The sequence below is a fragment of the Varroa jacobsoni genome, unplaced genomic scaffold (genome assembly GCF_002532875.2).
Source record: "Varroa jacobsoni isolate VJ856 unplaced genomic scaffold, vjacob_1.0 scaffold_1083, whole genome shotgun sequence".
Classification (NCBI taxonomy): Eukaryota; Metazoa; Arthropoda; class Arachnida; order Mesostigmata; family Varroidae; genus Varroa; species Varroa jacobsoni.
In genome coordinates this window covers 82,151-106,641 of record NW_019213985.1, presented here as the reverse complement: position 1 = coordinate 106,641, position 24,491 = coordinate 82,151, and the positions used below count along the sequence as shown (strand labels likewise).

The 24,491-nt window shown below is 41.9% G+C and overlaps 1 protein-coding gene across 5 annotated transcripts in view; it reads left to right on the top strand.

Moving 5' to 3' along the window:
* LOC111266441 (glutamate receptor ionotropic, kainate 2) overlaps positions 1-24,491 on the top strand; it is a 113,267-nt gene that overhangs the window by 28,166 nt on the left and 60,610 nt on the right. For 4 of the 5 annotated variants that reach the window (XM_086970900.1, XM_022843922.2, XM_022843917.2 and 1 more), the window contains 3 exons: positions 2,156-2,211; positions 5,216-5,321; positions 22,585-22,755. In XM_086970900.1, the coding sequence (XP_086827026.1) occupies positions 2,156-2,211; positions 5,216-5,321; positions 22,585-22,755 (333 nt within the window). The remainder of the gene's footprint in view (positions 1-2,155; positions 2,212-5,215; positions 5,322-22,584; positions 22,756-24,491) is intronic. The other variant, XM_086970899.1, reaches the window with a different exon arrangement.

Here is a 24,491-nt window from a genome sequence, read left to right as displayed (position 1 = left end):
TAAAAGTATCGAGAGGCTTCTTCAATACAGTTTTAGCACGGCAAAAATGTTTAACAAATATTGTATTAATAATGCGACACGACACACACAAGACAGAGTGCCTAGCCTTGTAAAAAAAAAAAGCTGGCGAAGGTCGACAAGTATTTTTTTTATAGAATGCAATGAAATTTTATATACAGCATTTATGAGTAAATCACATCTGACTAGGTCATATATTTGCATATGGTGCAAAAGCGATCATATAGCGCACTGAGCTAATCAATTTCAGATAGTGTACTTCAACAACTACTGAGCTCACATGGCAGCCGACTTCAAACGCAACTACTCGTCGAAGCTGCAATAATCCCGCCGGTTTCCATATTAAAAGATCTAAATGCTAACACGTAATGGAGTACTAACAGACGCCTGTCAACACGAATTTCTTCCTCACATCTCAGACCTATCCGCGTGCAGCGGGGCAGCTTGAGAACGCTCAGATGTTCCATATTCGATGCCGTCAACTCAGTCTTCTAATAATGGAAAATTTAGCTGACGTATCCAGGGAAGATTTAGCGATCGAAGGAAATGCTCAGCTTTGATTGCATTTCTAATTGCAACAACTTTGTAAACAGGGCCAGCTTGTAGGATTTGGAGAAGCTAGCGACCATTCACTAATCTCTTATAAATAAATAACGCCCCAGCAACCAAAAACAGCTCTGCTGCATTTGCAATCATATAAGACTGCTCATTTTGCCCTATGCAGAACGAAACGTGTGTCCTCTTTGCTAGGTTATAATATTACTCCAAGACCTAAATAAAAGTTTCGAACTATTCGACTGTTTACCCTAGCGACCTACCTTGAATAATGTAAAAATCAAATACGGTTTGAGTTCGAACAGATCGATTCTGTTTGTCACTAATCAGTCCTATATCCGAAAGCCTTCGAGGAACTGCAGTTACGTACGGTGTCTGCCCAAGTCGGACTAGAATCTAATAGAGCTCACGTTTCTTGAGAATTTTCACATTTCAATTTACCCAAAAAGTGTTAGATTTAAAAAAAATTAACCTTCGCCTCATGCCTACAATATGGCCCCAAACTAATTTCGCCAAGCGATAAGTAATACAGCGTACACTTTTTTATCGGAAAGATTTAGGGCTTTCGAACCTTCGTACGCAGGCCGATATAGGCGAACCATAAAGAGACAAAATAAATGGACGGAACCTATAAGATAGATAAGCAGGGCAATTACGAGAAGTCCAACGATATTCCTAGGCTACCTACCCAATGAGCACAGTCTTTTCCTTGCCAAACTGTGATCCTAATTAATCATTACGCAAGCTATCTCATTCCGGACGGACGCTGCGACCCCCATTCACCCCATGAACAAGCAAGCCTCATTGTCAGCCTCGTCTCGTCTAATAACATCATGACACATGACAGAGTGGTTACATGATAGTAAATTTCATCATCTGATCAGTCCCTAATGGCGGCGTAACGCGTATCCATGAAGCGACTTAACAATAATGCCACTTAAAATCTATTGCCTTTACTAAGTAGGGCAGCAACTGCAAGATGCGACTGTAAAATTGAATAGAAAATTTTCACTAATGATTGCTTATCCTTTTCTCTAACATTAGATTTGTTGGGACAAAAATAGACAATCACCCTTATTGGAACTGACTGTATTGTTTACAATATGCAATGTCTTAGTTTATGCGTTTTGTCCGTCCGGTACCTTTCTAGTTGGCCTTAGGAATGCAAAGTCTCCTAAAAAAGAAGGCTAATGTGTGTTCATACGAATCACAATTTCTATCTGTTTGGATCAATCCTACCATATTATGATTATTTATGTTATTTAGTTATTTACTCACTTGAGCAGGCTGAGTTGGTTCCTTCCTCGATTTCATAATTATTTTTTAGTAATACAAATTTTGATTATTATTGTTCCGCTACATGGCGCACCTGTCTCGTATTGTCGTATAGGAAAGGCACAATTTGCTTTTCTGCTAGATCAGAGAGGCTCTTAGTAGGATGAGTTAGCCTGGGAAGTGGATTCAAAGACAGACGAAAGGTCGCATATGCACGGAAGGACGGTCCTCTGCAAGAAACTTTGCTAGACTCTCTGCCCCCATAAAGCAACGAAAACAGCAGACACTAATGTCGCTTACATTGCAGAAAGGCTCAGCGTCGGGACGTCACAACCAGCAGAAGGCCGCAATGGCGCGCGCCAGGTAAGCATCTTCCGCTAGGCATACGTAGATGTCGTGCACGCCTCATCCCGTTCTCGATTTGTAGGCTACTCGCTGGCGTAGCTTGGCAATAAAACAAAAAGAAAGACTAAACACTTGACCATAGGTATTGTATTTTTAGTTCGACTGAGAATGTATATAAGTGGTGTCCACGTTCGAAAGACTGTGAAACTTGCGCGTATTGTTGCTTCTTTAGCATGGCACCATTCTGATATTACAGATAATACTCATTATAAAAAAGTTATTTGACTGCGTTATGAGTACTAATAGGAAAACAACAACCTTGTGACTGATAGGTATTGACGTATAGGACACAGCGCGTCTGGTTACGAGAAGACAGCCGATGAAAAAGCTTATGAAAGAGATAAGGTTCGGCAACGCCTGTCCTGATAGCGTAAAAATAGAGCAATGAACGCCGCTATTACTATCGCAGCCGCATGCTTTTCCCGTTCGGGAGCTATCCATAACGACCGCTATGGCTTGCAGTGAGGCTCCAAAGTGGAAGAACGTGCATTGCATTGCTGCCTACCCGTTCGGTCCGTGACTTTGCCACCGTTGGCTTGCCCCCTGTTCGTTTCGTCGGATTCTCTTCGCGTGTTCGCGGACGCTTCACTTCCGATCGGGCCCCAGGCCCTAAGCACTCATCCAATCCACCAACTACCTCACGCTTGTTGAGGCGCAGCCGTTCGGTAGCTTGTTACTAGTGGCTTGCTACGCTAAGCGACGGCTGGAATGACCATGCTGGCGGAACGAAGGTGAGATTCAGTTGTTCGTATGCGAACCCTCCAATATCCAATGCGATAAAGCGAAAACCAAGGAAGATAGAAGCGTAGGGAATAGTTTCGCCTATTGGAACTTGGACTATAGTATGTTCCGAATATTGCGAACAGCAAAGAATGGAGAAGTTGCCGAGTCTGCGATTGAAACTTATGTTTCTTACCAAAATACCTCTATACGAAAAAATGAAAAAGTAACGAGCCGCCTAGAGTAAGATTAGATTCAACAGTAACAAAGTTATTAAACAAATTCTGTTTGCGGTATAATATACGCAGATGGTTTTTGTCTCTTGACTTTTTCGTTGGGAAAGTACTACCTGTCAAATGGAAAGCAAAAGCTGTGCGGACTTTAGCCATTGTGTCGATAAAAGACAAACGCCCTCCTTCGACGGGCCCGCAAGTAAACACGGTTTGCTTGCTATTTGATATACGTAAAAATCAACATTTGATTCGCCAGCCGCTGCGCATAAGCACAAAATAGAACCGGAAGAGCTACATTATTTGTCGAATATCATCGACGACCGTTGACAGTTATTTAACATTAAAATTTCCGATATTCTTTCGATACTGATCCCAGCCGTACCCGGTCAAAATGACCCATTCTCGAAAAATTAGTTTTACTCATAACGAAATGCGAATCTTTTTCAAAACCCAGAGTTTAGTAATGCTGTCAACTACTGAAAATGGTTCACAAACACTCAAAATGGCAACCTGTCATTATGCGAAGCTTTTGCTGATTCGCACCTAACCAGTTGTAAATAGAACTAATGGACTTACCTTCCCTGTAATGTAAGTTACTACAAAGGGGTACTAAAGAACTGTAACAGAGCTTTTTACGGTTCCATATATGTTTATGCTTTCGAGGTTAGTATGGACCACAGCCGCGGGGACCTACGTAGCGAGGATGGCTGTGCATGCCATAGTGCATTTGCTTCAAATACTATTAAGGATCATTAAACAGGCATTACGATGAGCACAGGTACCTTCGGCTAACATTAAACTGCCTGCAATGTATGAACATGCACGAGTCGTTACTGTGGGTATCGTTTTAGCGTGCACGTTAACATGCTCTCTGCCGCTTACTTTTGCTGCTTTGGATAATTCTCCTTCTGCCGTGCCAATTAAACCCTTTGAGATAGATTTATTAACGCATGTTTCGGCTGTAACTAACGATTTGATGAGAATGATACATAGGACAAAACTTGAAACACTGGTTATTGGAACGTCTTTGCAGAGAGTAACAGTACGCTACAAAGGTGATTTTTCATTAACGGACCCAACGTCTGTAGGCTGTCGAAAGCCCTCTCGTTCAACAACATATACTCACGTAATCCCTGTGAGATTTCGCAAAGAAAAAAAGACGAACGCGAGCACGGTACGATACAACATATTAGCCCGGTCCGGTTATTTGCTGCTACATGCAATTAACTTATAGGCTATTTGTTATCACTATTCTGACCTTTGGCCATTTGTAATTCTGGCGTCATTATTGCATTTGCCTTTCTTGGTAAACCTAGTCGGGGAGAAGCAATTCTTTCGCTCTGTCCTGATGAGTAATGCGGATCGTACTTTACATACGTAAACGTATCACGCTGACCACACGCTCAATTTAGGGCTGCTAAGCCCCAAGTCACCTTCCTGCCTGAACGATTACCAACGACAATACGCTCACATTATTATCTTGGTTTGCCAGTTGTAGCAAAAACATTTATTTGAGGATGCATTGTGATCCATGCCTGTCAATTGTCTTTGAAAAGAAAACTTTTACGGATGCGTTCTTATCGACAGTACCGATCTCACTTTCGACTCTAACGACCACGCATGAGACTGGTATTCTTAAAAAAAATAGTCTACTTTGAACATTATGATCGTTTAATATATTGAATTAGCAAATGAGTGCCAATTTTCTCAGCTAATTTTGGTTTAACTAGCAGCCGTTTGTCGGTACGAAGTTGTATAGCTAAAATGCCTATAGATAAGCCTATTCGGTGTGCTAATGATTGCAACAGACGTTCGCAGATTTGTTCTTTTATCTCAGTTATTCATACGTGCACGTGTAGGCCTATTTAATGGCCTCAAATCAAGTATGAATTTGGACATTTTTATGTTGCTTGTAAGTTAGGTACTGCTAAAGTAGGGCGTGTGATACCTAAAACTTCATCTCATGGAAAAATTTCTTTTTCGCCGTTACCCTCTTCTGATTTTTATAGACGGGACCGTAATGATCGCCGTCTTCTGAAGCGCGATGAACATAATGGTGAAGCTGATGAAGAGGAAGAAGCCGATGAGGACGCCAGTTTCCCACCAGGCCTTGAGGTAAGTTCTGCGAACTGTTGTGTTTACCTATGTAAATAATGAACCAGCGTTTCAAGCAGAAGCTTATGTTCTCAACTGAACAACTAATAGTAGATGATTTCCCGTTTTCACCGTGCCGATCTCAAATGGGGCTATCTAATTTTATAAGCTTGTGAAAGAAGACGAGGTTGTAGAAAAAATTACTCCATTACCAATTATAAGCGAAAAAATCACTATAGGGTAATGGCTCAAGCGCTTTTTCCTTAATGTAACCGATGCGCTTTTGCAGGTGTGCCTTTATGATGATTAATAATAATGATAATGAGCTCTTACTACATGGATGTTTTCTAACGCTAGGCCGAAATAGCACGTGGTTGAAACACACTGTATATCATAGTAGGTCTTCCAACATAGTTACTTTGAGAATATAGTGCGGTAGGCGAGAGCATACTCGTGCACGGCATGACTATGTCTTGCGAATAACATGATATACGTGCAAGTGTTTATGCGAAACCAACGTGTTTTTGTTCGCGGTTGTAGAGCTCAAACGTGTTATAATTTTTTTATTGCAAGCCTGTCGTACTTTTCCTTAGCTATACTATTTTTTGCAAGCTAGATCTGGGAAAAAGATTGGTGTCTATAAGGGTGGCGGCTGCTATCAAAAACGAGATAGTAGTACTTAACCACAGACCCATATAATTCGAAGAGCTCGAACGAATGGTTCGTAATCAGTCGAACCCGGGATGTAAAAACTTATGCTTGATTATAAGCTTTGGCAGCAGCGTAAAATGTATGCCTTATATCTGCAGTGGGGCTTTATGTGTTCGAAAGCGATTATATTTTATACAAGGCCAGCAGAAATACAAGTAATCCTTTTAAAGAACCATTATGAGTTATATGATATGCATTACTCTCTCTCTCTCTCTCTCTCTCTCTCTCGGTATATATATATATATATATATTTGCGGAACGGCTTTTTGACTTCGAAACACGTTACTGTAAAGAACGTTACGTGCTACCGTAAAGAATTCAAAGTAATGAGTATGAACGGACGCTACAAGAAGCGGTCACTGCCCCCTTCCGAAGCAGATCAAGCCAACACTATTGCTTGGTAAGCCTAATTTTTTTTTGTACCAGAACCATGCCGGAACTTGAACTGTCAATAGGATTAAGATGGATGGCTCATTCCCATCCAAAGTAAAGGCGGCTAGATACCAAAATCATTAAAGGTCTCACCTTTAAAATTAAGATTGATATAAAAGCCATATCTGCAATAAAGGTCTCGTCGTTATATTAAATTTATTACTCGAGTGCACTTAACTAAACATTTTTAGCTCTTATTTGTATTGTTAACTTAATCTCATTAAATAAAGTTGTTTTGAAAGTTTAAAAATGATATTTTAATCACGCATCTTATCACCAGTTTGCAGTAAAATCGATTATCGAACTATCCATAATGGACTAAGAAATAGTTCTTTGAAAATCTCAAGCGGCGTATTTTACATAACTCTATAAAATACTCTTATTTAACATACTTTAGTTACATAATATTTATTACGCTAAGTTTTTTAACATATCCTTTTCTAATGGAAAGCACCTAATGTTATCCTTGTCTTTTTCGTCAGATTAACACACGGTCTCATCTTTTGCTTGTATCAATGTAAAAGACACGGGCCTCACACTTTTGTGCTAGATAGAAAAAAAGACTTTTTTTTTTCATCGTATTAGGTATCAGTCTAGGCCTACTACCTACTTCGTACCGATTGCACAGTTGACCTGATAATGATTTCCTATTTATATATTGCATTGCTGACTTTATAAACCGTCTGGAGCTGTTACCTCTGAGGTTGCTGAAATTTTGTTCTTTGTCGCTCAGTTGTATTTAGACATGAAGCCATTTTGACTGTAAACGTACATCGAACAATTTAGCCGAAACATCGAAATTGATGGAAGTTCGTACATTATAGTGATAGGCGTTTCGCGTGGAAGAGGTACTAATTTGGATCAAGAACAGGCTGTCGTAGAAGTTACAGAAATTATCGCACGAGATTTAATAGGTGTTTTTTTTAATCATAACAGAGTCCCTGTTATATTCTCTATTTTTCAACACTTTTCTTACTTTCCTTGTAATTATTTATTTAGGATTTGTTCCTTAGGGACGCCTATTCAAGCCAATCAGAAACCTATATAGATAAGTGACGTATATTTTTTTTTCGTATTTAAGTTTTTCAGTTGCACAGGTGTAAAGCGTTTATTTTAATATTGTTTTGGAACGCTTATCGTTTCGCGTCCCAACATTTGTTGTGTTATGTCATTGTGCCGGTATAAAAAATACATCTATACGTGAAATTCATCCGGATGCACCGTGTTATGGAGAAGTTCCTAGCACGAAAACTTCCGTCGTTTATTTAGGTTTCGTTCCAGAGTATCGAAACGAGCACGGTGCATTGTCTAAATGTTTCTTCTTAAGGTTTGATTATATTGTTTAACCGAATAGTTCCTTATATATTACACCATGGCAGATTTGCCCTATACCGACGAATTGTTGTCGCCTCCGGGGGTAGCGTCGTGTCGCGTTCTCGTGTACTGCAATCATAAACTACAACTTTCGTCCTTTTCTGCCTAACATGTAATTAATAACAAGATCTATTGGAGGCTTCCACTTACCTTCAGTGCTGGCATAAGTTGCCAGCCCATCATATATGTAAGACAAATCTTCTGAGGACAAGTAAACGTAGAGATTTAGAGTACCGCTAAATACAGGATCTAGTGCGTCCTTTATGGAGTTTGTGTCAGTCAAATCGAGCAAACTTGTCATTATTTTTAATAATAATTCAGTATAGTTTAAAATATAGGTTAAAAAGGACGAGAATGTTTAAGATGTTTAGGTTATTTTGTAAAAAAAAAAAAAGATCTTAAATCTATCTGATTAACTTGAGAGGTGATAAATTCGATTGTGTTCAATGGATTATGTAACGAATTCACGGAACGATCAAAAAATATCATTGTAAGCCTATTTGATGGGGTTTCGAGTCCTTTCAGTATATCCTATCTCCGTTGCTATACATCACTCGGTTAAGAAGCTTCAACCGCGCTTACAGAGCTAGCTATATTCCAGAAGCTGGAGTCGCATTTTGCTTGTTAAATTAAATCGTATATAATTAACTGTCAACGTGATCTTGTGATTTTTTTTGTTTTGGTTTTTATAGAAGTTAATAACTTGCCCAGACACGCTAGAACTAATATTGTTAGATTTGCGTCTACGAACACCTTTTTCCATTTTGCAATTTCCTTTTCGTTGATTCGGATCTTCAATGAATAGTATTACAGGATGACGACCAGATCATATGATTGGGTCACTCATTTCATCAGACGCGTCAGACGTGGCTCGATAGCTAAAGAGATGCGACACAGCTAACGAAGTCCACTGAGAGTAATCTTGAGCTAACCTTACTATCGGTGTGTGCGAGCCCTGAAGCCCGAAATAATTAAACGGGATACAGAGTAAAGCTGTAATTATATAACAGCGAGCAGCTTACGATCAGAAATTCCGCTTCTACCCCCTTTTTCAAGCTGGGCTCCGAATACCTCGCCTGTGGCCAGTTCCCATCGCGGCATCACCTTGCCACACAGATTCTACTGTTTTGAGAAGATAACTTGAAAATTTTTCAAGTTTTCTAAATATTTTCTTTTGGTTGAATTTTGACTCATTTGCAAATACGAAAAGGGGTCTAAATGGTAAGTTCGTGAGCTAATAAATTTCTAACTGATCAAAATCGTATTCAGATTTAGGCATTAACAAACAAACAAACAATATAAGCCTATCAGTGAACAATTATCTAGAGAATTAACACGCTGATGATTGTCAGCACTGGCTAAAATACACATTTTTGTACCTCTACTTATCAAAACCCCATCATCGTTCTTTTTCTGTACGTGGACCAAACGTACAAATCAAACCTTATCTCTAAATTGTATTGTGTAGTTTAATAGACTAAATAATAACGTGAAATTCTGCTCAAATCGGTGAACGTTTACGTTGCCCCGATCTAAAAACTCTATACAAACGATTTCTTCGCAGTGCATTTAACGAAGAAGATCCAAAGCAAAAAAACAACTAGTTTCTGCATGCCGTTGCCATTTATAGTATTCGAAAGCTATTGGCAAGGTGTAAAATCTCATTAGGACCCCATTGCTTCTTTGGACTACTGACAATGAGGTAGCATATGCCTACAGAACTTAACCTCGCAGTTTGTACAAAGACTCTTTCACAAACGATGAAATAATATTGAATATATATGAAATAATAATAGTAACGCTATTGGACAAGGGGCAGGTAATCGACAAGTGTTTAATTACAGCATAGAAGCAAGTGCACTGTGACACAAAACATGTAGAAAGGGCAAACTTATTATACTTTATTAAATTAAAAGACACCGTGAACTGGTTCTCTAAAGTCAGTGTAACTGAGAGCGTACTAAGGAACCATGTCTTAACAACGAACGTTAACCGAAGTTAACGAAGTGAGCAGTAGCAGAGGTCTTTTATTACGTAAACTTTCAAATCATAACAAGTTTAGTCTTGATCACAAATTTTACAAGTAATTTATTGAGTGTTCCATCTTGCTTGTGTCCATAGTGGACCCTAGCCACATGTTGATCGAGAATTTGTACATTATTCATTACGGCTAACTTTTAAAAATATCTATCATTTAAAAAAGAATTATCAGATTCTGTGTCATATGTTCAAGGCGCATACATCCTATATACGAAATCACAATGTTACTCTCTGATATTTTCCGATGTTACGAACTCTGATATTTTCGAAGGGAACCTTTGTACAAGAAAGTGCGTCTTCCGAAACTAGAAAAAAGAAATGAAAAAGCAACAGGTCCTTGGAAGATATGCTATGGCATTTAGCAGTGGTTACCGTTTTCGTCAACGCAAATTTACTTATGTCTTAATTTAAAAGTAAATACCTACATATATAAAATGTGCGAAGACCGCACGAAAGGAAATGTAGATTGATTGCTACGTAACGTTCTAATGGTAGACATAGCTACATTGCTCATTGACGACACGCGCTAGACAACTTTTTTTTGCTCAGTAACTTTTCATCGGCCCAGTCGTTTGTGATGGCATTCGAAACTTATATTAATTCGTCAATGTCAGCTGCGCATACAACACCATAGGCAGAAACACGGGTGTAGTCTGCTTATTTTTATAACCTCACCTTTGATATATCTAGCGTAAATATTCCATGGAGTAATCCGTAAATAAAACGTGGAACAATCTAATTTGCTGAAGAATTAACTTATTTAGTAATGTATACGTGTACAAATACCTTTTCAGGATAGATCAGGATGATAAAGTAGCCGGCGGGTATGGTATGTGCTATTGTACATCCTGAGAGTTTGTGTGCTGAAGCAGTTGTAGCAGTAGATATTCGCAGGAAACAAATAATGAAAATCATTTGTGAAACCCTCTAGTCATTCACGAGCTCTTCATCGTCCTGTCCAAATCAACTTTATAAATGCGAGAGATAATAATAATTTGCATTTTAGACGAGACAGAGAGGGCACAGGGTCCGCCGGCGGCTCCTAGCGGCCACTTTTTCCCCGGAGGCTGATCATGGCACAAACGACTGTTTACAATGACTTTTCTTAAACTTTCGCGACGATGAGTGAAACGCACGGTCGGAATTAGTATTTGTCGTAGTTCTTTCGATTCGCAGTTTTCACGAAGTCGCCCTCGAGGCTATTGCCACTGCTGCACTTCGCATCGTTCGAAGCATGGTATAGCTCGGCTCCATCACAAGGCATATGTCCTTCAACGCATAGGGCAAACGCACACACAGTTCTTTCTTTTGCATGGACCAGCCTTATCATGACTGCTTCAGTCGTGTGAGCCGCTCACTGATTCTAGGCGGCACATCTTCTGTGACTATCCGCACGAGTTCTCGTTTTCTTTCGTCGACTCGTTCAATACAGATGCGTGCACATTATGCATGTAGTCCCATACATTTTGTCTAGCCACCCTTGCCTGGCTCAGCTGGTGCTTCGTTCAACCAACGGGTTCTCCTCTGAGGTCGATGTCATCGTGATCTCGTACGCGCGACGGTCGTTGTCGTGCCTTTTACGCCTCTGCGTATGTAGCGCCGAGTGCGATCCCGTACAATCTAATACAAGCATTGCTGGCATAGCAGGCCTCCTTCTTTCCGGACAATCCATCTACAGCTTGTCTACCCATATGTGTCCCTACATGACATCGTCCCCACCATGCTCATAAGCGGCTGCGCCAATCACTCTTCGTTCTGGCGTTTTCAACTTCATATCGTCTCTGAGAAGCCTTATGGCCGGTAAATTTTGCGCCTGAGGTAGACCTAGATGCCAGCATCCGTGCATATGCAAATTCGTATTTGCGTATTCTCAAAAGCTTCTGCCCTCGGACGGACTTCAGGGATACTTTGGCTAGCAGGAAGCAGAGCTTATCATCTCAACTGGTACAAATCTCATATGAACGTGACTACCGTCGCTATTATTAATTATTAGTCAACCGTTTGAATTCGTCAGTCAGATGAGCGTCAGCATTTCTGTAAATAATAGGCACGGGTAAAACAGGTCGTAATTTTATGTTGTGCCATTGGTCACATCTCCGTCAAGCTACTTGATATTCAGAGCACGCTATACTGGGGGTGATTAGCTTCACGCGTGCTGGTAAAGATGGAAGAAAAGATTTTAGGTGCGATTAGCGACGGCCAAACCCAAGATTCTACATAGTTAAATAACACGTAATCCTATCTCCGATCAATCATACCATAAGGATCGTTTGATTTTTACTATAAAACGAAGTAAGCAGCGTTATACGTCTACTGATTCCTTTGTGTTGTAAGCAGTTCTGTATTCAAAGGATCTGGAGGAAGCATAAGCGATAGCTGAAGCCAATGCAAAGGTAGTATTGATGGCACATTGCGATCGTACGAACGAAAATAATTATAATCTTCTTTATTATTTTTATTATATTAATTAATTAATGTAACATTTTTTTATTATGATAATGGAACAACGACGAGTTTCTCCCGCTTGATTTTAACGGAAGCTAACTTTAAATATCTTCATGACTACCTACGCGCATAGTTCTCAGCATAATAGAGCAAGCTTTTGACCATTATATTGGCAGTTCTGTAAAATATGTGGTCAACCGCAGTAGTAATGTTAGTAGACGATATTTCATCGTTACCAGCACGTTTCGTCACCATATGTATATAATTAATACAAATTTGTTTACCAGTAATCCACTGTGTTCTTAAGTAGTGATCATCGTCATCATCCTGGGCGTTCAAGACGACCTGTCAGGACTATGTTTCAACACGAGGCCATAAGGCCATAAGCCATGCAAGTCTAAATAAGAAACAAACAAAACGACGGCTCGCATTAATACGGGACTGGCCTGCGGCATTGTTCACTTCTATCGATCCAGCATCCATTAATAGATACAAACATCTCAACACATACATATATATACACACACATATTGGGGAAAGAAAAATCCCATTCTGTAATAATAATCTATGAATGAATGAACGCATGCCAGTCTGCTGCACGGTAAAGGCAAAGGAGTGCTCGTTCCTGCCAGCCAGCGATAAAGACGCGCTAGTCCACTTCATTTTGGCCGTAGCTGTAGAATTTTTTTGATTTTTAACACGATTCATCAAGTGGTCAGAATTAATCATTTTTAAATATGACGTTCGGGAGTTTACGAATCTAGCCGAAGTAAGCGCTGTTGGGCTTACCTGGCAAGCAGCTATGAGGTTCGATAGTAATATCTTATCTTCCCTACGAGTCGTTTATTGTTTTTCTAATTATTAATATCTGGTAGTAATAATGTATCCCGACGCTGAGCTTTGAACCGGTGTGGCACATGCTTATTATTGATGGTTACCACGGCGACGCACTTGAGAGAAGACGCATCCGCAGCCCAGACCATGCCGCTGCTACGGTAGGATGGCTGGCGGTATGAGCGTATTGATGAGCGGATTGGACGACGCCGCTGGAGTTCGACGAGGCCTACATAAAGGAATTTGAACACGTGGCTGAAGATCGTGGGTGCTCAGCCGACCAAATGATATTAAAGGCGCGGCCGTTCGTGCAAAAAACCTCTCGAATGTGGATTATATAGGACACCTTCAGGAAGGAACTGTGAAGACTGCCTGCCGCCAAAAAACAGAATTCCCCGAATGCCTATTTTTGCGTTACAGGGGTGACGGAGGGGACGTTTGAATATTTTGCTAAATGAGTACTGATAGATGAGCTGAAGGTCAACCTCAAAGTCAACCTGTTTCTGAGAAGGGTCCGAAGAATCGTAGCTCAGCTATTTACGTTCATCACAATGGCTAGAGCCGATTCTTACATCAAGTTGTTTAAATCTCCCAAGCTTATATAGTTTAATGGAATGCATCGAACATCGAAACAACTTCAGCTGCTCTCATTATTCTCACGGAGGGCGCTTTAACGTGCAAAGCCCGCGGTTAGCAGAGGAAGCTGGGGGGCAAGTCAGGTTTCATTTGTACCACCACCGTGAAACGCCGTGCAGGCTTCTTACCGTCCCTGGTGCCTCGATCATAGCCCATTCACTGGCTAGCTTTCGGTGCTATGAAAATGCAAAGTCAATGAGATTATTTTAACGTAGGCACACATAGAGGTTTGCGATTAGTTCTCCAAAAATCAGTCAGAAAGTTGCTGTTTTGAACTTACCATCGGAGCCACCCGGAGATTAACATACGTACGCCGACTGATGGCATGCTATTCAGATGTACCGCGTCAGATAAGTTTGACTGAATTGTAATGATGGAAATACAATACAGGTTTGCGGTTGTATATTGAAAGCGGCTATAAAATTCTCATCTCTGCCAAGCTTCGATGAAACTAAGCCGGTCCGTTTACGCTATATGTATATATAGACTGCATGTACTGCACAATGGACAAATAATACAGTATATGGGTGACTAATCAACTTATGTAGCAACAGTATTATTATTACTATCATATAGTGCTGATTAATATCGAATATATATTTCTTTACAAATATTTTTCGTCGACCGTACATTGGGAGGCCGAGGTCAAATGGAATAGCCTGTAGTTAACAGGAAATAAGTTCCTTTTTTTTATGAAAGAATCCGGAACCATACGACGCGTCGGCGTTTATAGAGCTGCGGAAGTGGTATTTCGTCTGTGGCACTTCGCCTTCGCGAAATCATTGCTGATGACTAATTCTATCGTTTTTCTCACTATGTTCTGTACAGGACTCTCTCAGTGCTAAGCATGTGTCTAAAACAGTGATTCAAGCATTAAAAAAAACAGACGGCGTCCGAAGTGCATTTACTCCGTTCTTAGAATTATAATTAAACCTTAACACGAATAGACTAGCTATTTCGGGGCACCGTGGCGCCACAAGGTAAAAGCTTCCCTTTGCTAAATCACGTAGATGATATGGTAGGCGGTTAAATGCAAGTAGCCGCCAAAAATACGTATAGCAGCTAGCGTCGCGGCTTTCGGTAGCGGCAATACCACGTCAAAGGTTTTACACTGCACGTCGAAAGTCCTTGCACCATCAACTAGCTATACCACGACCGCGGGCGGCGAAAATGCCGCTGTCGGGGCAATTACGAGCGACAACCGTTCTAATGGCCTTTCCTGACTTTGCTACAGATGTGCTTTGTAGCGACCTTTGCACTTTATACCCCTGGCTGTGTTGTTACTCCGCTCACCCTTTTCGCGTACAGCAACCGCGGTCACTTCGGACAACGGACAAATGCAGGCTTACGCCCGCTCTCAAATGTTGTCTAGCGTCTTTAACGTTATAAGCCTGCCTCGTCTCCTCTGCCTTCTACTCCTCAGGAAAATGCAATGAGATTAGGCTGCAAGAGCTAGTTCAGACCAAAGGATCCAACGTATTCCATGTTGCAGGTTCATGCATGAACTTGCAACAAACCCAAACTGTACAGGATACCCATCCGTAGTACATACACACAAATGTCCAAACTCAATACACACGCACACGTTACACGAAGCACGCGACTCCAGACGTCAGGGTAGTCACCGTCTAGTTGATGGCAATCTGCAAGCCAATGCTTGAAGCTTAATACAAACCTTATTAAATTAATGCATTGGCGATAAGTTGAAGAATATAAAAAATAGAGAAAGAGAGGTAGAAGCGGCAGCTGGAAGCGCTGTAGTACCGATCGCATCAGTTGCACCAAAAGCAGAAACTGAACAAGTAGGCGAGAACTAACGACATCAACTGATACCAACACCGTCATTGATGTGCTAGTACTAGTAACGATGGGCCCAAAAGAGAGGAAACGGGAGAGGATAGCGATTTTTATTTTTTCTGCTACGAGGAAAGCGTTATGTCAGTTACTATGTGGAGAGATCAAATTGCTCTCATGCTTCCCTGACGCCAGTAGCCTATAGCTACCTTTTTTGCGTGCCAGACCGTTATGTATATTTAGCTTGCACTCAGTCAGTAGCAATGACAAGTCAAAAGACGGCAGCGAAGACGCCTCACCAAGGTTTCACCGAGGCTTGCAAGGGAAAGATCGCTTGCCAGAGCAGAGCATCTCCAGCGAAGGGAATGAAGAACGGAGAGTTACATGATGACGACAATGACAACGACGGCGAAATGAAAGGGGCAGGGAGCCAGCAATGGGTATGAGATGGGTATGAGGTCACGATGACCAGGAGAGGGGGGGGGGGGGGGTGAGCGAATAGGGAAACCCCGCTGTCACTGCTGTCGCCGCCCGAGCACAAGGAGTGGCAATTCCTTTTTTTGAGCGCTGCTTTGCTTGTAGTGCTGGTGCAGCGGCGGCGGTGTCTTACGGCGGCTGCTGCTAGCCTGGTTCTGGCGAGTGGAGGGTGCGTACTGTTAGGTTTGCCCCTGGCTGGCCGTTCATGCCCCTTACTAGACTGCTTGGCTGGCCTTCCAGGCGAGTGGTTGGCCAACCGGCCGGTTAGCCGCTTGGTCAGTCCCTAGTGATGGTGATATTATATGATCCTTGTGGGTCCATTTTGCCAGGCTCCATCCGGACAGCAGTGCGTCGCCCTTGCGCCGTTTGTCCGCCGCTGCTCGCCCTACGCATAGTTCCGTGGTCTGTGAAGCTCGCTGTAGTAAGCGACTACCGTACCATCTCCACAGCACAGCTACCCGGCGCCGGAACAACATCAAACGACAGCCACTGAACGTGGGTGGAGAAGGCCGTTATAGCAGAAGGGTCCATCCAGCATAGGAATGGAGAATAGGAAAATTGTCGGTAGGACGGGCGGCGGGATACTTGCTGTGGCCCGAAGTGCAGCGGCGAACAAAGTGCCCATTGGCCTTGCCAACTGTTCCCTACGCCCCCCTCAGCCCTCAAACCTGCAAGTTTCTTTTATACCCTACCACCACAAACCCTATACAGCGAAAAGCCCGAGTGGGCCCCTTTACATAAAGCGCTCCACTAAAAGGGGTCCGGTCCGCGGGTTGGTGGAAAGTCCTGGGAGGACCACAGCAGGCCACAGCCTGCAAGTCCTATTTATACCTCGAAACGGTCCTACGGCAAGGGTACACCAGGACCAAAAAGTGGAGAAATGTGAAGGCTAGAGAGCAGAGACGAGTAAGGCAAGGGGCGAGTACACCATTACCACAAAATGGAATGAAACCCAATCCGCCCTTTTCTGCCTTCTTCCTTTTGCCTCCTTGTTTGTCCTGAACGCGCTTCCTCTCCCTTATTTCTCTTTTCTCTTGCCTATGCTTTTTTTTTATGTCCCTTTTTCTCCAGCCGAATTCCCGCTCCACGTTTCATGTCCGTGTGGACTAAGTGGCTACTGCCCAGGGCGGAAATGAACTACGGACGTCCTAATCCCCCCATATTTTGTCCTTAGTATTTTGTTTGACTATACGGACTATTAGAGGCATCCTTCACTGATCAAAAACCTACTGGGTAATTTTAAATACATGGAAGCCGAAAAATGAAATAGGCGAAGGGATTAAGCTGAAGCATGCATATGTTCGTATTATAATAGCAATGCTCGTAGCTTACACTGGGTTGATTATCGTATCTACTAGTTGGCTTGCGCACTTTGTTCGTATGCGGACTTGAATTACTACTAACCGTGTTAGGTTGGTGCATTTATGTCGATTTTTACTCAACGATTCACTTTTCGAATTCCCCGCTGGCTGATTGTTGGAGTCATCGAAAAGCTTTTGTCTCGCTCTACAAAACTACTGTCATTAAGTCGTATCCAGACCACAGCACTTCAGTCTCCAAACAAAGATATACCGGGTCATAGAGAATAGATTTTTTCAAATAGCCCTTATGCGTTTTTCAGCGAGGTAAAAAAAAAATTGCCGAACCAACTTGTAATAGCTGCGGTGTGTACGACGGGGATTTTCTGGTAGGGACTACAACTAAAACTACTCAATGGTGGATTGCTAAGTTTAAAAACGACATCCTCAACTTAGAGTGCGCACTCCACTCGACTTCTCGATTTCGTCGAGTTTTACCCTGAATCATCTTTGTGGGAAAGCAATTGTAAGATAACCCCAGATATGTGAGCTAGAGAGTCTTAGCTGAACACGAAACAAACAGACTTAGTTATTTTCACAACTTGAAATAAAGTGCCCGACGCGCTACGCTTCGGCACTGGACATAGCCATCCTTGGATTCCAACGTAAGAGTCTTACGATCTGAACAAATGGGACGGCAATGACCCAATCAAGCAACCGAAAAGCTTTTTAACTGTACACAACACCTGACTAGTAACAAACAAAGGAATGAAATTACTATTCCTTACAGGCCAAGCAATAGTCTATCCATTATTGATACAAAAAAGGCAACGGAAGTTTTTTTTCCTTTTGTTGGGTATCTTTTTCCATGCGTAAGCGTTGTTTTCTGCGCAACCAAAAAGACTATCGTGAACAGTTATCTCTCGAGTGATAAATATAGGATCTATGAAATTTGAATTTGTGTCTTATATAGATTTTTCAGCATGCTGTCCATGGAAGGCGTCTGGCAGATGCCTTTTCGTCTCTGTTTAAGTCGACTTTGTAGATATATACAAACGAATTGCCTGTCACTAATGTATCGCCTCGGGCGGGTCAAGATATGCTAGACAGCAAGATGTTAGGCCATGCTTCCTGGTTCCTATACGCTACTATCTCATATGACCTATGGGTTCCCTTTATGGGGTTTTGTCATTCTCTATGGGTCGTATCCAGTGTGCCTTGTCCTGTTGAGCTGACTGACTAACCAGAAGCTTCAAGCAGAGCAGTCTAAGCAATGAAGCCAGCCAGGCCAGTACAGGCCAGGCCAACCCACGTCAGCCTGATCCAGGAAAACTGAAATCCCACACATATCTCGTCAGAGCAGCTATGGAGACCGACAGCTTTCACAGGCTGGAACGGGGGATTAAAGACGAATGGAAAAAGGGGTGCTGCAGCACGACGGGCTTGTTAATGTTTTATGCTGAAACTGATCAAAGAGGTCAGTCAAGAGATGGTGAGAGACATGAATGATGGCCAGGTCGGTAATATCTCAGCGCTATCCAGCTACGTCTCTTTAATCTGATAGGTGTAACTAGACGTATGCTGTTTAGTGCCAATGAAGGCAGGAAACGGCAGGGATTGCAGGTATAAATCCCTGGGGACAAAGTCATCATACATCGACAGATCCTTAGAAATACTCGACATTCAGGATACTCCATAGGGTTACTGAACAGAATAGGGACTTGCCTAAAACTTTCATATTGAAAACTTTCAAAAAAGTTTCCTATGTTCCCAATTGCATCCGAAACGGATAGCCATTTTGCTTTTAAATACTTGGTATTTATGTAAACTAACGTCAAATTTAAATCGTTCGTCCTTTTTAGCATGTTCCTAGATGTGCTGAGAAAGGAGTAGACGACTGAACGTTGCTCCAAGCTGGTCTGGGCGGCAATGAAGTGTCAGGCTGCACGCAGCTTATTACAAGCTTTCAGGTTCGTCACATGCGAAATGCCGCTCTCATAGAAAATGTGCCAGAATAAGAGCGATCCAAAAAACCCGAACTGCAGCGACAGTGGTACCTGATTCCCATCAAATCCTTGCTATCGACAACAAGCACCACATATTGCTCAGTAACATTGATGTCTTCAATGCACCTCATAGGCTATTGAAGCACAAAATTATTGCGGACAGTGCACCTTGAGTAAGGAAAAGACCAGCTGATCTTTTAATTAAATGGGCTAAATCATGCCTCTCCAGAGTAATTGAGTGGAATCCGCTATGGGGTCATATAATGCTACACACCTCGGACGCTACGGTTACGTTTGTAATCAAGACGCATCAATAACACCCATTTGCCCTTCGACATTGCTTAGCTCGCTTGTACGTGCGTTGACACTTTGTTACACATGCGATTTGCAACGCTTTAGGGCTTAATGGCCAAATATACGAATATAGCATTTGGGATAATTACCTGAAGGGGCTGAGATTACCCTACAGACAATGTCGCTGGACTGGCCATCTGCTAATTTAGAATGCACTTCCTTGGTCAATTAATGTTAAGTTAGGGTAAATTTTTCTTTGACAAAAATTCCCAATTGTTTCCATATGCCGGATATCTATAGATCATTATAAATATCGATTCAATTTTCATTTATTTACATAGCCGAAAGGCAATAATCTTGGAATGGAAGGACTACTTTGTAATGCACGTTCCCTCAAGAAAGATTACCTAGAAATATTGGAAGACTAGTATACATGCAATTGTGACTTAAGCCGTCTAAATATACGTTAGACAAATCTATTCTTCACTTCATTAGATGGAGTTATTGCAATAAGTTAGTTAGGTTGAAAAATGTATCAAGTAAATTTACCTTCGTGTCAAGTTTAATGTCATGTGTTGCCACCTTTGTTATATAATATGCTATCGAGCAGTACGATGTAACAGTATGTCACGAAGATACGCTAATTCGTAGCGTATCTTTGTAATTTCGTAACAGAATTTCTTCTTCTATATAATAATTGTAATTACGAAACGTGTAATAACAGTATCAACTGCAATACAAATCTTCAGTACGGTTTATAATTGATGTTTAGTAACTATTGGTAGCAAGAAGCTGATTGCCGCCGTAATGTGTCGTTACCATCAATCACCATACAACTGACTACCGTACAACTGACCGATACTGCCGCTATTATAAAGTAATTTGCCCCAGATACGTTTCTATAGAGGGGTACAACATTAGAAATTTGGAAGTTTCCATCCGCTATTCCTCGTATCATTTTGTCTGCGACAAGCTTACAGAAATATCGGAGGGTACTATCCTTGCCCCTAAATATGTATGTCGGAGGCACGCGTTTGATCCACCTAATTATTTATACTAAAAAATTAACGTAAGCCGACAATCGTCGCTGTCCCAGAATCGATTTAGCGTGCTGCGGACTCACATGTGTATGTGAATGTAAAAAAAAAAAACTTAGGCATAATATGTCGAAATAATTTAGCATTGACCGAACGTGTATTTGAGGTTATCGTTACCATACTGGTGATGTGACAATTATCTTCGATGCCCCATGCTGTAATATCAGATCGGAGCCATTTCAGCCCGAAGATGTCACCGTTCTGCATGGCCTAACTGGCTGAACTTGTTATTGAATAGGTTTTAACGGTCCTCTGCTGTCTGTGAGTACCTTCTCAGTTTTGTGAGTATAGTTTGCACTATCCTTTTTTTGCATCGGTACCATTTTATGCTTTGCTAGCGTGCGAATGTGAGCTTGAGCTGCTGTTCCTGTTGTTTCACAGAGGTGAAACCGAGGAAAGTAAAAACTGCCTCTATTACGGCGTTCGAAGGTGAAAGAATAAGGAGACTTAATCCCATCGGCGCAATTTAGCCAAACGTTGTCGCTCTATAAGGACATTGCCGCCATAAGGCAATCGGATCCTCGCCCCGAATGCTGGACGTGGGCCTTTTTAACGAGCGTCCCCGATGACCCCAGCCGACTTTGGGCCAACATTCAGCTCAAGCACAGCCCAATAGCTCCACTGACGGCTTTCGCTTGCAGTGATATAATTCGTCGTTCCTGTTAGACTAACCGCCTTGAGCGCCATTTTCTTTCGTCTCCTTTTTCCTGCTTCTTACTGCTTTTGGAGCCGAAAAAAAAGAGTAGCAAGACATTTATAATATTACCTGCGCACTGTTAATCCAAACACACTTTATGGTATCTACGCTGACAACTAACTATGCTAAAGCATTAAATCGCCAGCAAAAGGCCAGCTTCCAACGAAGAGACCAATTAAAATATATTAGGGACCGTCCCGAAGATCAAGACAGGCTCTGTCTATTGTCATATTTTCCTATCTTGAGCTTCACGTCTGTTACTACCGCTGCGCATTATTCCAGGAACCAAATGCCTGTAAAGATAATTAATGCTTCGGATGTTGTTTTTACGCTAAACCTGGCTCTGCAAGTGCGTCTCCATCAGACGGCCCAACGAGCTAAGCGATGCATCGTTCCCAGATTTTAATAAACCCACTCGTATCGAGCAACAGTTTCCAGAGTTTAGGAATTCACGGAAGAAGAAAATTTGTAGTTAATTTTTTAAATTACGACTTTTTAACAAGAAATTTAAAACCGCATCTAATTTATTTGCCACTAAAATGTATCCTCTAATTTTATCGTTGTACGAATGGGTAACAACGCGTAGTAAGTGTGTGCCCTGCAGGGGGGCGGTCTTCTTTCTAATTCAATAGAGAAATAAAATGCCAGAGATGATTTCTAATGAATGACTCGAGCTGCACACGCGTATCCGAAAAGGATAACTGTAACTTAATTTTCTAACACAAGTTCACCAGGCAGAAAAAAGTGAATCACTCTTCTTCGACCAAGCACTTAATGAAGCCTTAACGACGAATGGTTAGCGATTAAAATGTGCGCATTCTGACAATTTGCTAAGAACTTCCTGTCTTTAAAAATTGTCGGAATGAAAAAATCGCCGATCTAATGCGAACGAAGGGCATCCTTCATTGGCCTGCATGGCCTTTCTGCTGTCGATTTGTGCAAGCATTGCAACTAGCGAAACAAAACGTTCGCTAATTTTAAAACGTGCCATGGAAGGATATGTCTTGCAATTTAGAGATACGCTGTAGCAATCAATCGAGTTTGGTGGGAATAAGAAGAGTGTGAGGCTGAGGTCTCATACGAATTTGATGCACTGTAAGGTGTGATATGGCAATAACAGAGTGAGCGTGGATTTTCAATATGTTTCAGACGGAGGTCGCGTTGATATACGATGCAATTATGCTGTTTAAGCTTGGAGTTAAAGATCTTGTCAACAAAAAAAGTTCGTACACAAAAGCTCTACCCACGGCTAAATGTAACGGTCGGAAGTCCCTCGACAGCGAACATCTGGGGACCGAGCTCACCAAGACCATGTTAAGGGTAAGTCGTCTACTATAACTGAAACCTTTTGGCTAGTGAACTGTTACCTAAAAGAAAATCACAAATCGACACTTTATCGTGATAACGAGCAAGACAGTCATCTTTAACATCGCATTTAACGAGGCCCATTTTATCCATGTTACTTACCGCGGAGTAAAAAATGAAAGTTGTAGTCAGCAGGACCTGACAATACCGCAGTCTCAACCTTGGTATGGTTCAACTACTAACCGGAAGCAAACACATTACCGCGAGATGGTTTGCGTTCGACTCTATGCGCCGACACATTTTGATCTTCGAGGAAGACTCGAACAATGTAAAAGACTATCGATAATGAGCATTTGTAACTGAACTGCAGTGGCGTCCCGTGACAGGAACATGCGACGACGATACTTCCTGGAAGTGGAATTATTGAATTGGATGCACCTCGAATCGTGGCGGTGCTGGTCGTTTCAAACCGTCGTTGCTTCGAACAGAGCGGCCAATATTTCGTAGCAAGCCTTAATTGCGAAATGATAGTCGTGACACACTGTGATATGAACAGAAAATATTAACTAAGCTTATATGTCGTTTGCGTTGACCCAACTTCCCCAATGACCAACCAATGACGAAGCCTTTATTATCGTTTTAAGGCGGCCGAGCGATTCTTGCCGTTAATAACTTACTACAACTGATCAGTAAACAACCCAATCATCGTTGGCTATTTTGTAGTCGGTGCACGATTGTATGCAGTACTTTACGTAGTAGCTTCTTCGGTCAAATTGAATTCCGCCGCTTACGACGAGCGACGCGATTTCTGCCAGAGAAAAAGAGTGATTGTGTCAGTTTGGCGAAAGACTTATTATTTACACAGAAAAATAGTTTAAGTTGCTGCGGTCGAAACAAAGATTAATCACTCTCCTGTTAGCCAAATGGCGGGATGTCTGAAAACAGGATACACATTATTACTTCGTATAAACTTACAACAAATGATCTTGTGCTCAAGCAGTATGTAATAGTTGGCCTCGATTGCACATGTTTCTCTTTGTTGTTCTTACAAAAACAGCTAAGGAACTCAGTTTTTTTTTTAATGGTTATTTTGGATAAAACAGGTCGCTTGAGCTTTTAAGCTTCTTCACAGACAGCAAAATACAAAGAGGCCCTTTGTTCGGTCACAGAGTTCTCGTTTATGTCTCTTTCATTTAGATAAATAAATGTATTATGCTTCATTATGTCGCGAATCGTGAATAAAATGTAAGATCTTCTCGCCATTTCTTTCGACTGAAATGCTTTTCCAGTTGTCTAGTTTGTATTTCATGGATTCAGTGGTCCACCATTGTCTTTAAACGTGCGCTTCTTCGCTGCGCTTTCACCTAATGGATGAACCTTCTAAGCATGTTTCGCGAGCCAACGACTTGCCAATAGTTCAGCGACCTTGTAGGAGCTGTGATCATTGTAAAATACTCCAGTGCGACCCAGAGCAACATTTCTGTATGCTTACTTACTTGTACGAGCAGCGGGCCTGTCGATGCCGGCGGATACTGCCTGCTACGGTATCGTGCCTGTTCTACTGAGTGCACGCCGTTGGCCGTGCATGGTGGCCTTCAGACGCGCGGAGTCCGTATCTATATTCGCCGTTATAAAAGCGCCGCCGGCGGCCGGTTGAGAGCGCGACGTCTTGCCGTTTCAGCTTCGAGCAAGCTTGCATTGCTGGAAGGCGACTCGAAATATTCGAATATGTGTTTGCGCTCTAACTCTGC